The 18,811-nt window shown below is 42.6% G+C and overlaps 2 protein-coding genes across 6 annotated transcripts in view; one reads left to right on the top strand and one right to left on the bottom strand.

Moving 5' to 3' along the window:
- Positions 1-1,352, bottom strand: part of LOC134437752 (multiple C2 and transmembrane domain-containing protein 1-like) — a 232,122-nt gene extending 230,770 nt beyond the window's left edge. For all 5 annotated transcript variants that reach the window (XM_063187276.1, XM_063187278.1, XM_063187277.1 and 2 more), the window contains exon 1: positions 395-1,352. In XM_063187276.1, the coding sequence (XP_063043346.1) occupies positions 395-889 (495 nt within the window). In that variant the 5' untranslated portion in view covers positions 890-1,352. The remainder of the gene's footprint in view (positions 1-394) is intronic.
- A 3,813-nt stretch (positions 1,353-5,165) lies between these two features.
- Positions 5,166-18,471, top strand: fam81b (family with sequence similarity 81 member B). The gene is made up of 8 exons (XM_063187626.1): positions 5,166-5,170; positions 6,677-6,884; positions 8,892-9,010; positions 10,847-10,976; positions 12,082-12,188; positions 14,622-14,757; positions 16,225-16,420; positions 18,308-18,471. The coding sequence occupies exons 1-8, from the start codon at positions 5,166-5,168 to the stop codon at positions 18,439-18,441; spliced, it is 1,035 nt and encodes a 344-aa protein (XP_063043696.1). The 3' UTR covers positions 18,442-18,471.
- The last annotated feature ends 340 nt before the right edge of the window (positions 18,472-18,811 follow it).

Raw genomic sequence — 18,811 nt, 5'->3', positions numbered from 1 at the left:
TCCCCACTTTATGTAAGAGCTGCGCCTTTAATAGAGAATGCATCAATGAGTGGAAGAAATACTATGGATAAAGCCCGGTAGTAAGGCGGGGAAGCTACCCTCCGAGCCATTATATAAAAAAACATGTCAACAGGGCACTATTCAAGGCGAAATCAAAATGAAAAGCATGAGAGTAACGCCTGCTGTGGAATGTGCAACACTTGAAATGTGCTTTGATGTCATTATTTTGGTCAAGTGGGATGACACCAGGCTAGCCCTCCATATCTGCGCAACAAATCAAACTTGTGACACACATGACATGTGTAAATTGAATGATCCCCGATGACCCTTTGGTGACCTATTTAAGCTTGATGAGTACTACTGACACCATTCGTGTTCAAAAACAACGACTTACAGAATCACTCGCATGTTTTCCGAGTTCATCTTCACTGCTGGCTCCGGAGTCTACCACCAGTTTCTCGAAGCACGCAGAGCCCAAGGACGAGCTCTTCTGGTGGGACATCACCAAATGTGACAAGGCGAGCTTAGGACTTCCATGCCCGGGCAGCTGAAGCCTGGATGTAGATTCCACATCTGCCGTGACAAGTGGTGACACAGACAGTCCCGATGCACTTCCAGGGTCCAGTTTACCGCAGAGGGACTTATCACCTTCGAAGCGCGCTGGGGTAGAGCAACTGAGATTCGGCTGAGAAGATGAAAACACTCGGTCTAAAACCTGTTTCTTCTTCCGTTTAAACATCCACAAACCGGATTCTTTTTTGCTTTCCCCACTGCGTCGGAGTTTTGGACTCAGAAAAGGTTTTGGAAAATGTTTCCATATTTTGCGATGAGAGGACGACGATGCTCCTTCTTGGTCTTTAGCGGTGTCATCCTTAGATTTCCCCTCCATAGTCCCCGAGCAGCAGCCCGCCAGTCTGAGGCGTGCAGAGTAGTGACTGTCGCCGCCGCCGCTGTGGGTTGTGTACCGCACGCGCTCTGATCGATTCCCAAAGCCAGTTTGGGTCGAGACGGAGGCGGGTTAGACCGTGTGATCGTTCTCAATGGACACCGTTTACATTTTACGGCATGCACGTCTCACATGCATTCAGTTTCACTGGTGTGTAGCGGAAGAGGCTGCGGTATTTCGAAAGATTTCCTACTTGCATCAAAAGTGTAGCCTACTGTGAAGAATCATATGATCACGCGTTGCTGGCAATGAAAGTGGCCGGCCGGTTGGAAGTTGAACGCAAGGACAATGTTTCTCCAGTCACCGTCTTTCTGTTATAATAATAATATCCATCCCTGGAGAAAATTGGATCAATGTGTGTTGCGCATATCATTACCAACAGCAGCAGGAGGCTGCCGCTTCACTATCTCACGTGCGTTAACAGCCCTAAAAAGCTCACATTAATATCGTCCCTCCCACCTCTCGGGCATCTAGAACTTTTTGTGAAATCACTGGACGTTCAACTCGTTTTGCATTTTATATCTGCAGTGCCTGTAGGTCTTGTGGTCACGGTCTTCAATGTGCATTTTATCTGCTGTGGTGGCACCAGCTTTTTATAAAACTGTTCCCTAATCTCTGCACTGTGCCACCAGCATCCTCAGAATAATCTTGAATGCCATAATGATAATAATACAACACTAATAATCATAATCTCTCAGCATCTCATCAGTTCTCCCCAGCAACACTAAGTAGTAATAAGTAGTTTCGTAGTTAGTAATAAGTTGTCATAGTTAAGTAAGCTAGTTAATAAGTAGTTAATGTGAACTATAAGTAATAATAGTCCTACTGTTATACAGTAGATACACACTAACCTCCTTTACATGATACATTTAATTCAGAACTACCAGCTAAATTTAATTCTGAATAAAGCTTAATTCCACTTTGAAACATCATGTAAAAAATCAGAATCGGAATCAAATGAAAGGGCAAAGTAAACCCAACGGAACTATTTAATTCTGAACTATTGATTGAGAATTTAAAATATGTAAACATGGCCACTGACTGAGATCAAGGCACACATTTCAGTGTTTTATGTGAACTAATGTATATTTGAGCCCAGGAGCAATCAAAAGTAGACAGGAAGGGGTTTCTGATTATGCCAAAATATGTTAACACACCATCCACTAAATCAGTGGTTCTCAACCTATTTTTAACAAGCCCCCTTGACCTATTCATAAGCCTGCCAACGCCGTCAGTATTAAAAAAGTCAAATAGACTAATTCACACACACACACACACACACACACACACACACACACACACACACACACACACACACACACACACACACACACACACACACACACACACACACACACACACACACACACACACACACACACACACACACACACAGTGGCAATTGAGACCTAGGGCTCCCTTATGCCCCCTGGGGGGCTGTTGAGCCCCTGTTGAGAAACACTACACTAAATGCTCATAGTAGAGTAGAGTAGAGTAGAGTAACTTTATTGATCCCCAGGGGGGAATGTAGGTATCCAGTAGCTTACATAAATACACAAATACACAAAAGCCCACATGGACATTTCAAGACAAAAATAAACACAGGAATAGTCATCAGGGTGGGGAAAATAAAATAAAATAATAGAGATAATAAATGTAGAAAAGGTAATTGTGCAAAAAGACATTCTGTGAGTTGGGATAGACCAATGCAGAAAAACATACTCAGTTAAGGTAGTTAAGGTAGACAACAAGTGTTGATGGATACATCTATGATATAGTATAGTATCTAGAAGTAGGCAGTGTACAGAGTATGATAGGGGTTAAACATTCTTACAATGTCACAGTAAAGTACAGGTAAGTGTATTAGGCAAGCACACACACACACACACACACACACACACACACACACACACACACACACACACACACACACACACACACACACACACACACACACACACACACACACTAGTCAGGACTGGACTGGTAATATGGCATACAGGGCATTTTCCCAGAGGGCTGCCTTTTTTGTTGTTATGTGTTTTTGTTTTTTTTTTCCTTTAAAGATCATCCCAGCCTACCAGAGGCCAATGGACTGTCCCATTGCTCCATCTTTCACATAAATAATGGACTGAGCTAATCATAGTATTGTAGAAAAACAGGGGGGCTATGTGAGGGGCCAGCCTATGCCAATAATGCCCGGGTCAATAGTCTGCCTGAAGCGAAGAGGCAGGAGAGTTGCTACGACTCAGCATCCGACGTGGGCCTCTGCCGGGATACTAAACGCCATGACCGCAAAGAGCCAGGCTCATATGACAGTCAAAGCACATACACAAGCCAAATGATGGTCACTCCATCAGCATCACACTGCCTTTCCCTTAGGGCAGCAGACCCCATGCAGTTCACACACACTGGGGGTGTCCATTACACAATTCCTGTCACACTTCTCCCATCAGTGGTGCTCCATATACCACATCTGCAGTAGGGCCTGAGTGTCAGCCATCACTGGGGTCCCTTGCACTAGGGTCGCCTATCCCCGGGGTACTCATATTGCTCACACAGGGGACACTCCTCTGATGGCTTCACTGTAAGCTGATCCACTTCTGACACCAGTTTTATCAAGTGGGAGTGCAATTCCTCCTGCCCAGCTTGAAACCCGGCCCACCGGGTTCAAAAAGAGTGCTCTGACTGCTACTCTTAAGAGCCAGGCTCGTTGATGTGACACTGAAATCATATCCACGAAGAAAATGAAATCTAGAAAGATCAAATGAAAATGACTGAAAAAACATGCACATCCCTGTTTCTGGAATAAAGTCCCACAACAAAGTCATTTAAAGTCATGCATAGCATATCATCACTGTCAAGCAGACACCTCGTAACTCCACTATATTTTTTTAATCATTCTTTATTCATTGTAAAATATTAATTAGTACTACTGTTCAGTCTTCATGAGTATACTGTGTGTGATACATTATTTAATAACCAACTTTAATGTTGAAATGCTTATTCATTTACAAAAGAGTGAATTTGAATAAACAATTAAAACATGAAAAGTAGAGATACAAGGTCTCTGCTGAACAGCAACAACAGGCAGGTGTTGTGATTACTGGCTGGCAGCAACAAGTCAGAAATACCACCAGACAGATGAAAGACAGTGTGAAATTTTCTTTCTAATTCACACGTCTAATTCAGCAGCACTGTAATTGTGAACAAGAGAAACACTTCTCCATCTGCAGTGAGACCACCCCCCACCCCCTGACGCATTACCCCTTACCCTCCCTCTCCCCCTACCCAGTACCCACCCTGGCCTCCCGCCTCCACTCCTCTCCCCTACCCAACTCAATACACTGACTACACATCAGTGCAACGGGAATTAATCCAATTTCCCAATAGAGACTATTAAAATGCTCACTTGAGACACGGTTAGTTCGACTATGATTTGCACCATTTCTTAACAGGGGCACCTTTTCTTCAGGGAAATTTCATTCTCTCTCTCTCTCTCTCTCTCTTCACACTCGCTCGTGGCTCCACAGGGGAGGCGGGCAGTGACTGTGTCATTGAGATCACTTGTGCAGAGAACGGCATCCGGCCCGTCTGCAATGGAGGCCGACTTGGCATATCTGTGGCAATATACAATCAAGCAATACATTTTAATGAGCTTACCAACATCAGTCATTTCTAATACAACGGATATAAAGTACATACATTCATTTTTGTTTATCATGCTCAGGGCTGATCTAGCACAGAAAACATTTCCAGGCATTTCTGGCATAGACCAGCCCCTTATACATCTCGCTGCTTTTGTACCCTACGATATTATTATTAACCAATTTCACTGACTATGTTAAAGAAGACCTATGGGCTACCCCATCTGAATTGAGGGCCAGTCTCTAAGGGAAAACAGCATCGGCCCCTGAGGACTGTGTGGGCCCACCGGGAAAATGCCCTGTATGCCAGACTACCAGTCCACCCCTGATCATGCTAAATACAGCTAGTATGAACCAAACCATCAAGCCATTTCTGTGTGATGCTTAAGAAGTTATAGAACTGTATAATAGTATAAGTATTGTATGAACACTTATATGATGTATATGGAAGTACAGAGCAGATTTTTATTTGCAGGATTTATTACAGTGTCGCTGAGCAGGGCTGCAAAACAAACATACACAAAGATTAGCTTTGTATTGCATTGTAAAACACTATTTGGAGAGCTGGGCCTATGAGGTACACCTACACTAGTCTGTAATTATAAACAAACGTCTGTTCAGCTGTTCATATTCCATGACAAGCCACATGAAGCTGATGACAGGAGACACTACTTTGTCAATTAAGATGCTTGTATCAGTAAAGGCTTATTAAACCAGGAAGGGAAGTGTGTGCTTATCTGTAGAAGTGAGATACTGTGGGTCTCCACTTCCTTAATCTAGTTGTCAGGTTCACAAAAAGACACAACAAATACTTTGTGGTGTCTAGGTGACCAGAATAAACAAATCGACTGCAGGGTAGCCTACTCATTGGTCTCCAATCCTCAGCATTGAGTAAGTGTTTCTTTAATGATTTATGCAAAACTATATTAGCCTGGGTGGTCTGGACCATTTAACTTTTTAGACATTATGATGGTATGTTTATTGTTTTGCCTTTCATTGGTTTTCTTTTGTGTGCTGTTCTTTTTCCAGACAACTGATTTAAGATTTTGACGGTCTGAAGATTTCAGAGGGATATGTCATCTGACACAGCATTACAGCCATATCATCCAGACAAGTAAGTTCAAACCTACTATTCAAAAGAACAATGGCCTGACACGTCATGTCCACTTCAGTTTGAGCTCCGACCTTTCAATGAATTTATTGGCAGTCACATTACATTGCGGCTGAGAGAAGAAAGCCACAACCAAAGACAAAAATCAATCAGGCCTACCTTTTTGCGGATATCTTTAGGCTGTTCTAAATCACATTTTAATCACACTATAACTAGATTCTTTGAAGGGCAAGGGGATGTTTAAGAAGACTTTAGGAAAAGATTTGCTTGTTAAAGATTCCAGGAGCTTATTCAATTCTGTTTGTTCAAAAGGCAGTGCCTCAAGCAGTGTTCAACTCAGTGCCTCACCCAAATTATTTTGACTATAAGACCAAACTAATCAGTATAAAATGACTGATGTGGATGGAAAACGCTGCTAATAACACTAAATTTGAATTTATCATCCCAAACATCAGATTACCCATCTCTGGTTCTCACTACAAGAAACGACTTTATCAGTCAATGTCAACATTGCAGTTGATTTGAGATCAAAGAAAAAGAAAAATATTTCAAGTACAATGTGCCATAGCCATTGAGTCCTTGGCCATAGACTGAAAGGGAATGTTAGCCATAAATACTACCTAACAGTCTGTATAAGTGACTTATAGCAAAACCAATAATTTGGAAGCGTTTATTCACAAATGTATTTTTCTTTGCCAATAAGAACTTGATCATCAATGTAATCATATAGTAGGCCCTCAACTAGGCTTTATGTTTTAAGCAGAGATGTATAAAGTAGAAGTTATGGATGTTATTACAACTCTAGTAATAGTATAGTTTCTTAGTGTGTACTACTAATGTTGTAATTGCATCAGTAACATTTTGTACTTCTGCTTAAAACATCTCTTACAGTCATTAAGCACTACGTTACTATCAGTTGAACCCTAAAATAAAGTGTTACTTAGATCTGTATTACTCTGATTGGCATATCAGGTCGGACGTGCTGGAGGGTCGGCTGGTCCATCAGGAGCGGACGCTGTCTTCTCTGCTCCAGCAGGCTTTGCAGATCAAGGAGGAGGTGGTGGCCAGCCTGAGGTCCACCCAGGGCTCCCTGCTGGCAGAGTCCTCCTCCAGGAGACTGCTGGAGAGCCACATCCACACCATCACTCACATTGTCAAACAGCTGAGTGCTGACATCCAGGTACAGTGCAATTCACTTAATCAAGCCGTGATCATCAGCATTATAATGTTAGTTGGCCAGCTCGATTGGCTACACTGAAAGACATCCAAGACAATGACACCGCTGAGGATGGATGACAGCACTGATAACATTGGAAAGCCAGTCAGCATTAGTGTCCATCCATATTCATCTTTAAGAGCAAGCACTGTCATATTCATAGTATTCAGGTTGGGGAAAAGAATGGGATGAGGTGAATGTAAAATCAGATGACTACGTCTATAGTCTACCGTATGTAAATATCATGATGTGCATAATACTAATGTTTGAGGACTTTGTGTGGTAAGAAGGGCTGCTCGATTATGAGAAAAATCAATATCATGATTATTTCAGTCAATATTGATATCACAATTTTTTAGACATAATTTCTTTCAAAGACAAAATATTGTGCTAAAACCATTAACAATCTTCCCTCCCTTCAATAGTGTGAGTGGAGGGCCATAGAGAGACACACAGTGGTGTTCTGCATGAGTGTTGGGAAGGAAGTCTGTGCTCAAAATGGTTCAAGTAGAGGGGAATTTATTGCGCTTAGCGTATACTGCCTTTAGGCAGTATAGACTAATGACAAAAATAGTGTTTCAACTCGATATTATGAAATTTGATATTGTTTGACAGCAATATTGATCACGATTTAAATTTGATATATTGTACAGTCCTAGGTAAGATATCTTGTTTTCAGGCAATAGCTGGTTTACAAATGTGATTGTGACAGATGTATTAATATATTAAAAAAAATATTCATACATTTGGGATGACAGGCACACACCATATAGAAGAGAGGAAAGCCAAATGACCCTGATGGAGTCTGTGCTGCTGCTCGTTTGTACTGCTACTTTAAAAGAGTATGGCACTCCCACACACCTGGCTGCAGAATAATGTGCTTCTCAGTAAAACAGCTGTCTTCTGTCTTTTGTTAGGGCACAATGGTTGGAGCTTGAAGTACTTTGGTACAAAACAGGATAAAAATGTCAACACAGTGTCTTCACTGAATCTTTATTTGGACTTTGATGAAGACACACTGTGTCGAAACATTACTGCTGATTTGCATCAGATGGAAATGGCTGTAAGCCACAACCGGTGTCCTCTCGACTAGCCCTTTGTTGCCAGACTTAAAAGGCCTTTTTGCCGTGCCTTCTGTTATAAATCATTTTATGGGCCTTCAGAGAAGTATGCCTACTTTATTTCATATCAAATGAAAAAGACTTGTTTGTTTGTTGCCTTGTAGCCAAACCTACTTCATTACCAAAAGCAGTCAAGCCTGAAAAATGACCCTTGGCAATACTGCTCTTAAATTATTTGAAATGTCTTCCAATTGCAATTCTTGTTAAAGTATCTGTCAACGATATAGTAGCCTATATATGGTTTATGAAAATTGCTTACTGGGAGAATGGGGTATACTGTAAGTATATAGGCCTACAGGTAGAGCAGGATTGTTCTGTGCTCACATGCATAAAAACTCCTTAATGTTATGCAACAAATGGATCCCATGCCAGTGAGTCCATTTAGCCCGAAGGAAACACATTATTCAAGAGTTGGGGGCCGTAGAGTAAATGAAATCATTAAATCAACGCAGAGTCTCATAACGGGAGCAGCATTTTCAGCCTCAGCAGAATGCCGTCATCAGCCAGAGAGATGTCTCAAAGGCAGAGGAGTAGGCCTACGTTCATTAATTCATCAGTTGAAATCCACAAACCATTCACCTATTCCATTTGAAGTGTGCATAACAGTGCGCTGTTGAATGCAATTGGGCTTATTGAGTTTTAATGCCAATGGAAGCTAGAAATGCTAAATCAGCCTTCCATTATTACATAAAGGACCAAGGCTATAATGTAGCATGCATTATAAAGCTTAAATATATATTTTATTATATATTTTGTTCATTTTGTGCTTTATATATTGTGTTCATGAATACACACAGAGTTTTATCTTTGGTCATGTGTGCGTGTGTGTTGATCTATTGTGTTGTGCCAGGTGCTGGAGAGCCAGATCAGCCAGAGGGATGTGGTGACCACAGGCACCTCTCTCACCCTGCAGAGCATGGACCAGAAGAACCTGGCCGGCATTGGAGACCTCAGGGGCAGAGTGGCCAGGTGACGCCAATACTGGAAATAGTTGAATTCTCACAGGAAGGAAGGAAGGAAGGAAGGAAAGAAGGAAGGAAGGAAGGAAGGAAGGAAGGAAGGAAGGAAGGAAGGAAAGAAGGAAGGTTTTCAAAATATATATTTTTTTTTTTTTTGGGGGGGGGGGGTTCCAAGCCCTGTTAAGAGATGGAACTCATTGCAGACTACAGATGGATGGATGTATGGATATATGGATGTATGGATGGATGGAAAGATGGATGGATGATTGTATGGATGTATGGATGAATGGATGAATGGATGAATGGATGTATGTATGGATATAACACAACCATGCCTTCAGCTTGTTTGAATATCGAGATTAGTTCGTTATTGAGATTCTGGAACCCAATTGCAAATAAACATTGCAACAGGGATGTTTGTCTGGAGAACCTAATGAGAAGGACGTGACTGGTCCAAGATTAAGAGGCACTTCCTTTATCAATACAAAGAAATCTATTCTTCAGTAGAAATGGATGAATCACAAGGAAAATCTATACAATGAATCATTGTGGTGGCAGGATGTATTGGGAAGGGGTCCTCCAATCAGACCCGTCAATGACCTTACATTGATCATCAAGCAGCCTCTTTTCCCCATTTCTCCCCCCGCCACTGTCTCTTCATCACCCCCAGAGAATACGTGTGTGTGTGTGTGTGTGTGTGTGTGTGTGTGTGTGTGTGTGTGTGTGTGTGTGTGTGTGTGTGTGTGTGCAGTGAAGGACTGAACCAAGTAAAGACATAGTGCCATATACTTTGATGGTTTATTCATCTGTCATATCCTTTGTATTTTATTAATCATGTTACTGCTTGCACACACATACACAAGCATGCACGCACGTACGCACACACACTATGCACACACACACACACACACACACACACACACACACCTTGTTCCAGTTCTTATTTATGATTCTCATTCTCAGTGAATAAAACATTCAGTCATTTTCAATATCTAGGCAGAGCGTTTGGTCTGAAGTAATGTCCCCACAAATCTAGGTCCATATGATCATAAAATACACAAGCTGTCCATAGGTACTACTCTACATTCCTGAGCAATGTTTGACTTCGCTCCTGGTTGAATATTAATTAATGTGATTTCTAGGAAAGCAAACAAACACTTCAAAGAAATATTTAAACATAGCCTACAGCCTACCATCTAAATGAAAGCAAATACTCAACACTGCAGCCTAATAAGTGGGGAGTTGGTCTTGAGATCAGCGGTAGGCTACGCTGCTTCCATCCCTGTATCATTAAAATGTGGGTGGGGAGAAGTGAATAGCCCAAATCCTCTGTGATCTCGTCCAGCTGTAGAATATTCACTGTAACTCGCTGGATAATATTGACAGTTAAATGTCAGTTAATGCAATGTGAATGTTTGAAAAAATGCACAGTGGTGCTTAGAAGTTTTCTTGGCTTCATTTCATATCAATATAAATTGAGGAATTCATATATCTTGGTAAGGCTACTGACCATATAAAATCAAATACTATAAGTGTCTATAGCATTCACTGTGTCTACTTGCCATTGTTTCCTCAGAAGAACTACCACACACAGCATTCTATTTAATAAATGTGACAGTTTAGCCAATGCTGTGTGCCTGGAGCGTTTCAGTGTCAGTGGTCAGCTCATGGTCATCACGCACAGAGCTACTGCTGCTGCTGCTGCTGCTACTGCAGTGTGTGTCAGAGATTGTGTGTGGTTGGTTACACAACAAGAGCTAATCCCACTGCACTGCTCTGCGCTGTGTGTGTGCGCGCATGTGTGTGTGTGTGTGTACGTGTGTTTGTGCGTGCCGTCATGCCTCAGGTGTGACGCCAGCACCGGCAAGCTCTCGGAGGACGTGAGTGCCGGCTCGAAGGACATCCTGCGGCTGCAGCAGGACATGGCAGGGATGCGCTCTCAACTGGAGCTTGGCCTGAAGGACGTAGAGCTAAAGGTCAGACGAAGCAAACAAGTCCCCTCAGCCCCTCTGGACACTTCAAACATGCAGTGGCTGACTAAGTCACGGCTAAACTAAAAGGCCACCTGCCCTTTTATGCGGCAACAAAGAAATAACACACACAATTTTCTGTGACTAATAGTAGTGCGCCTAAATGAAACAATCTCCTTCCTGTTTCTGTACTACAGTATAATACACTTTCCAAAGAAGTTATCCATCATTGTTCCTCTGCCTGTTGAACTTTGTACATGTAAATCAATGGAACTACAGCAGGTACAATGACCAAAAAAACATTGATGCACACATGCAATATCCACAGATACAACGATTTAGGAATTTGGAATCCATTGCTCAACAGCGGACTGACAGAATCAATTCTCTCTCCCCTTGCGGAATTGTTTCACCCTCACGTTATGCTCAAGTAATTCAGGCCGCTGTCTGTCTGTGCCCTGTCCGGCTGGCAACTGATAAATCACACTGATAAGAATGCATTATGGGAAGTGTAGCAGGGCTTCCATGAAGGTAATTGGAAAGGGAAAGGAAGCTGGGTGGCGTGGGATAGACCAACCACTTAGCCAGACTTATAGGCTGTTAAATGAACATGATCATCATGAACACAGGACGAGGGAACCATAAGACAAATTTGCTTCAACCATTTGCTCACAAGCCCATTCCAATGAGCACAAACTATCATCACGTGCACCATCCAATTACTGAGATCACCTAAAAGTATGTTAGTGCTGAAACAGAAGGGAAGAAGAGGTTTTCATCTCTGAAGCTGAGATCTTCCCACCATCTGCAATCAAAGCACAATCAACATTGAAACGGAGTGGAATGCAATGTTACAATGAAGTCTGGGGTGTGTTTCTCCAAGCATAGTTGTTAGCCAGTTAGCAACTTGGGTAGTTGCCAATGGGAAATTGCATTGCAAAGTAGCAAACATAGTTAGCAGCTATGGCTTTGAGAAATGCACCCCTATATTGTGACATGTTCCTGTTGTTCCATGAGTCTACTATGTAGTGTGCTTTGTTTTGCATTGCAGAGGTTGTCTTGAAATGTGTTGTTTGATATTGCATTACAGTTTTTCCTTTCTGGTCCCCAGTTGTCTCAGGCGATGACGAAACTAGAGAGCATGCAAGCGGAGCAGCAAGTCATGCAGAAGAACACTAGCAGAGACCTCACCATGGAGATCCAGCGCCTGGAAGTGAAGTAGGTCAAACCTTATAAGCCAGTGAGGGTCGTAGCTCTTCCCTCTGGGGCCTACACACAAGCAAGTCTTCAAGGGCCTCCGTTATACCAGTGGCTGCTTCTCGATTCATTCCTCTGGTTGTTTCTGCCAGCATTGTGCCACATCATTGATGAGAAAACATATCATTATTACAAACAGTTTTTTATTCAATACATTGCATCATTCGTATGGGACTATCATTTGCTATCAGAATATTGAACGGGTTAAAGGATCAAAAAACTATACCGAGCTGCTTGACATTTAGCATGGGCCTACACTATGGATTTATCCATGGGAGGAGGGGCAGGAACTGAGGAATGAGGCAGGAGGAAATAACAGGAGGAAGGAATTGAGAAGTAGCCTACAGTATACGTATCTCTCCTGCATCAGGATTGCCAGGACGCCTCTAATACCACGGGGCCTCTGGGTAGTCAGTTCTGCTTTCTACATTCTAATGCCCTTCCATCCAATCATCTCCAATGGAGAGATAAGACCTCTGTCCAGCCACTACTGAGCAGTGAACATTCAGCTGGGGACCATAAAAAGAAATTGGATGTATGTAGGCCTACACTAATTAGTCTTGCAGTCTAACTAAATGCAGCCAAAGATATTACATTCTCCTTTCTTTCGTACATGTGGTATTGTATGGTTCAAAGACAACTCAAGACAATGCACACAGATTTGTGTTCCTCCTTCTGAATGAACATTAGAACTTTTTCCAATGCAGATCTAAAATACACGTGTCCACTTTACTTTTCTCCTCTTCTCTTCTCTTATTACAATTCCTCTTAAACACACAGGGGTAGGAGTGCAGACAGAAAATCAATATGAATTAATGGAGCTTGCAGCACTCATTTCTAAGATTTAAGGTAGTCTTGCACCTGTGGAATAATGTTTGCTTCATGGTTGCTATGTTTTTGTAGCTGTGTGTAACAGCAAACAGGTTTTCTTTCTCTGGGTATTATATGGCTTTGTATTGCACCATGTGCAAGACGATATACCGGTACATGCTATGCAAATCAATACTTACCATATAAATGTAATTTACTGTGTATGACTGAGATAGAAAATGGTGTCTGTGGAGGTGAGGGTGTAGGCTACGTTGAAGAGATACTGGATATATGTAACGAGACCTGTTTGATGGATGGACCTCATTTATGTATGCAAACCTGGCTGGAGCGAGCCATTAAGCCGCCGCTAGATAGGCGGCCTGTCTGGTTGGCATGATCCCTTTCATCTGCAGTCGGAACACGTCTCACTTCCTGAGTTTCCTTGCAGACACACGGGAGGGCAAAGGAGGAAAAGAGGAGGCACGGAGGGAGGGAAAGTGATGGCCCAGGCAAGAAAGGGAACAACAAGGAGGCATAAAGAGAGTGATGAAGTGAGACAGTCGAGAGTCGGCGGTGTCAAAGGAATTGTGATACTCGTGGTGATAGAGCCATGGGGGAGAAACAGCCATGCTGCTGTTTGGGGGCACCTGCTGTCTCATACAGACAAAAAAGACGCGAAGAACAGTAGCAGAAGCAGTTTACCGTCCCAAGCATGTGTGCATCTTGGCAAATTGGCCCAACAAAGACAAATTGGGGGAGCTGATTCATGTGACAGCTGAATTCTCACGGGTCCCAGCACAGAGATGAGGCCCACTGACTCTTGACTCTTTGGAGAGCGGGGAACAGATGGCTTTGCTCCACAGTTAAATGTCACACAGCAGACCTGCCAGTCCGGGCAAGGGGAGCATGACAAAGCAGAAAATAACAGACAAGTGTCTCAGTGTTAAGGCCCCTTTTTGCTGGCTTTGTGACTGCTGACAACAGAGGATCCATCTAGGTGAGGCCAGTGGAGATGTACACCTGGCAGATAAACCGCCGAGAATGCAACCAGTTGTTTTATTATGATATATTTTATTGTGTAGGCTATAACACTGAAAGCTATGGCCTACTCTTAACTCATTACAATAACATTCCACAGATGGCCATCCATCAAGCTACAGTCACAATGCCAAGTCTGCTGGCACTCACTGTTTCTAAGGCAGTGTTCACCTGTAAATGTGAATTAAAAAAAAGAGCACATTTCTTCGGGATTTTGTTAGGTATTGTCAGTTGTCACTTGTCATCTTATCCCTCCTTGTACTTGAAACACTCTGCGATAAGGATTTTAGTTTTTGATACTTGAGTGATGATTAGATGTGGTGTGTGTCTGCACCTGCATTCCTGAAGGCTTGTGCAGAGGGACACTGCTGTTTTGTATTGAGTCCACTGAGATGTAATTCTCCATTCTTGAGTGTTGGAGATCTTGGATTAGATGTGTTTAGATGTGTCCCGGGTATGAGGCCTTTTCCGTGTTTTTCAAATTCAGTGAAGATTTTTTTTTTGAGGGATGACTAGATGTGTTGTGTGTCAATTCTGTGTGTTCAGAGCATCTGAGGATGTGCGGGAGCTGCAGCAGGAGGTTTCCAGAATGAGGAAGTGGGCGGAGCATCAGCTGCAGATTACTACGCAGGCGCACACGCAAGGCAGCGAGCACCTGCGCTCGATCATCACAGACAAACTGGTAAAACCAAAGAAATAACACATACAAGATAATGAGGGTGACTGCAGGGGTGTTGAAAGGTTGAAGCAAGATTGTCCGTTAAAGGGCAATAAAATGATGCATACAGTTTTGCTGTGAAAGAGAAAGAGGGCCCCTAAAATCACCTTATCTTTTTCTACCAGCAGCGTTCCACAATGGATGTCTTTTTTCCATTCCCTTCGCACTTCTGACTTTGGAAACGTACAAAAGAACTACAGCCTTTTGCTAAATAAGGAGTTAAAATTGCAAGTAGAACAAATGCAATCAACTGATTAAAAAGCTGCAATTAATCGAACAGGTCTCTAGCTCTGTCTGTATGCTTAATCAGCAATATCCAGGCATACAGAGTTATAGCATGGTTTGTTATTCTGCTGTCTCATTCAATGGGAAGAATACATTCTTAGGCCACCATTACTTACGCCACACTGCATAATATAACAGTACACACACACACACGCACACACGCACGCGCACACACACACACACACACACAAACACACACACACACACACACACACACACACACACACACACACACACACACACACACACACACACACACACACACACACACACACACACACACACACACACACAGTACATATGCAATACACCATTTATCTAAGAAGGCTGAACAAGTGTGCAGTAAGGTAGCAGAATAGAGTGGAGTGGCTAGCTAGCATTTGTATGAGACCCAACAAACTTCTCCTTTTCTCCAAAGGGACCTCAATCAATAATTTTAGATCCAATGTCAATACGATCTTACTTATTCCTGAGACATAAGATGCGACTATTGCACAAGGTTTTTAATTGTTCCTCTGAGAGTCCTACTTGTTTGTCTTCGACTGATTTATATGTAACAACTGCTCATCGCCTCATTATTGCCAAAGAGCCCCTATTAGGAAGTCTATGATGTTGCTCTGACTGTCACTAATACTGAACATGTCGTCAGGGGGAGGGGGAGGTGAATATCTAATAATGTTTCTCATCCTCTGCCTTATTATTGCTCTGTCACTGATGACTACATCACCATCAGGGAGAGGAGGAGGCAGACAGCCCAACAAGTGTTTCAGCTTCAAAAAGAAATTGATTAATACCATTGAACAGAAATATTTTACACTATAATCCTTTCCTCTAAGAATCCAAGACATTTCCCAGACTCATTGATAGATAATGCTCCCCATATCTGCCTGACTATTGCCAACGTCTTCCTGTTATATAGTCTCTGCTATGATTGTCATTACTCATGAACGTGTAATCAAGGAGAGGTGAAGGGACAGTCCAGAAAGCTTTAACAAAAACTTTGAAAAGGAATATTGTACAATTTAATCATTTAATCTAAGAGTCAACCCCTAGACTGATTGATAACTCACAATGTATCTGGTGGCTTTTGCCAAAGTCACTCGGTCACTCTCAATGCCCTATCGCTAAAGAGCATTTTGTCATCAGGGGGAGGTGGAGGGAAGGTCCACCAAGCATCTCACCCTCCTCTCAGCTCGCCTGGAGGCTGTGGAGACTCATCTGGAGCAGCAGGCCTCTGAGGACCGTGTCGGCCAGTCGGAGACTAAACACAAGACTCGCCTGGCCGCCCTGGAGAGGAGCCTGAGGAAGGAGCTGGACCTCATCAAGACCGAGTACCGCTCAGGTCAGCTCATACACTACCCTCCCTCACTTCACATTCACTTCTCAGACATCTTGATGTTTAAGGTTCTACTGAATTCCGAATCCTACTCTGATAATCGAAAACCAAAACCAAGCCCTTCAACAACACCAATACAAAACAGAATCTTGGAGTCAGTAATTGTGAGCAATAACTTAAATGTTCTGCCGAATACTAAATCCACTGCATAGTATATGGCCGAATCCAACACCGAACCCTGAATCCTACTCCTATCACAGAAACCATAACCGAACCCGGTCAACAAGGGCGAATCCAAATCTTGGATTCGGTATATCTCTACTTATAATAACCGATGCTATTTTAGAGTTGGTAGAATAAAACCATGTCAAAAAGACAGCTATTAGGCACAGAACTTCACAATTGTCACTCACTTCCCAATCACTTTCATAGTACCTGTATACTTCTTAACTTGAGCTATTTTTGGGTGATGCGGTGAAATGAAAGAGGATGTAAAAAGACGAGCAAGAGCAGGTCATGCACTCACTTCCCTTCATATTTCACATCAAACTTCTATCTCTTCACACTCACCTCCACGTATTGTGTGCTGTTTGACTGGTAGGCTACACTCTAAGGACTGTGTCATTTTTTCAGACACGTGTATTGTGTTAAAATGGTTTTAACACATAATGTGTGGAATGTGACACAACATATTTGGTATTATTCAGTTAGAATAGCCTATCTGGCACATTTAGTGTTAAATTGTACATTCATTATTATGCATTTTTATTTTAAATTCACAATGTAGCCAAATATACTGACATTTACTCATCACAAACCAGGGATGTGGCTTGAATATGTCTCATAGACTTTTTTATTTCATTGATTCCTTGTTATTACACCATTTTTACCCCTTGCTTACACACAAAGGCAGATGACGTATCTAACAATGGATACAAAATGTGTTGTCCCGAGCACACATGGTTTGTGTCATTTCTGACACAGTACTTATAGAGTGTATGAAAGAGGGTGTAAAAAACACAGCTATTCGGTATGTGCAGCCGATATGCATACTTCACTAAATATTTAACTCCACAAACTTCCGTCACTTCACAGTCATTCTTCAAACTTCTTCACGTAAGCCATTTTGGGTTTTTGTGGAATGAAAGAGGAAATGACCATTAAGCACATGCAGCTGGATGTTGTCTAGTATGTACAGATGTCACATTGACAAAAACTAATGTCCGGGTGCGAGAGTGAAAGTGCCAGACAGAGACACACTGACAAACGGACAAATAGGCCATCAATGGGATGAGCCATAAAACAATCCTCTCTCCCAAGACAAATACACTTTTTGTACATCCTGAAAATGGCTGTTTGAATGGAATTTTATGAGGGGTTGAAGGGTTGAAAGGGAGGAATGTGATTGTGGGGGGGTGGGGCATAGTGCATTGCATTATTGATGAGTCACGAATTACATGACACTCTTATGGCACAAAACCAATTACCCCAAGTGCAGGAGAGTCTATAATTCAGAGGTTGCGCGCGCGCGCGCGTGTGTGTGTGTGTGTGTGTGTGTGTGTGTGTGTGTGTGTGTGTGTGTGTGTGTGTGTGCAGGCTGTTTGTATGCACATATGTGTGTATATGTCTGCGTGTGTGGAATCATATTAGTGTTTGTGTGTATATCTCGTGTGTGTGCGTGTGTGTGTGTGTTGTGTGTATATCTCGTGTGTGTGTGTGTGTGTGTGTGTGTGTGTGTGTATGTGTGTGTGTGCGCGCGCGTGTGTGTGTGTAATCATATTGGGTGTGTGTGTGTGTGTGTGTGTGTGAGAGTGAGCGTGTGTACTCAAGTGTTTCATATGTGTGTGTTTGTGTGTTGCCTGTGTACCATGTGTGGGTGTTGTGGATGACCAGGCTTCCAATCGATCCACGACTCCATCGACTCCCTCAAGCACATCGGAGACGCCAAGGCCGCGATGGACAAGGAGATGCTGCAGAGAGACATCAAACAAATCCGGAGGAAGATGGTGGGACTGAGTGATGCTTGAGAGAGCTCCACCACCGCATTCCATATCAGACCGTTAGACCCTCCAATCCATAACTGCTCCCTCTCGGCTCTAAAATATTTCTCTGTCAACGGCCATTGTTTCAAATTGTGACCAAAACAGTCACGCAATGCAGCTCCAGTGCACTCTACTGTGTGATAAAATGTATTCTCTGTGGATAAAAGATGAAAGTGATATGACCGTGGCCATAATGCCGTGCAGGAACTGGAGAGGAAGTGTGTGGCTTACTGATTGTGGACTTTGATGTTACTCAACATGGTGACTGAGGAAACCAGATCACATTCCTCTTTCTTTCTACAATATATTGCCGCACTCTAGCTACTGTGCAAGGTGGTATTCTTAAAGGTGCACT

This window comes from Engraulis encrasicolus, chromosome 21 (assembly GCF_034702125.1).
Source record: "Engraulis encrasicolus isolate BLACKSEA-1 chromosome 21, IST_EnEncr_1.0, whole genome shotgun sequence".
NCBI classification, from domain to species: domain Eukaryota; kingdom Metazoa; phylum Chordata; class Actinopteri; order Clupeiformes; family Engraulidae; genus Engraulis; species Engraulis encrasicolus.
This window is presented reverse-complemented; position numbering and strand designations above follow the sequence as displayed.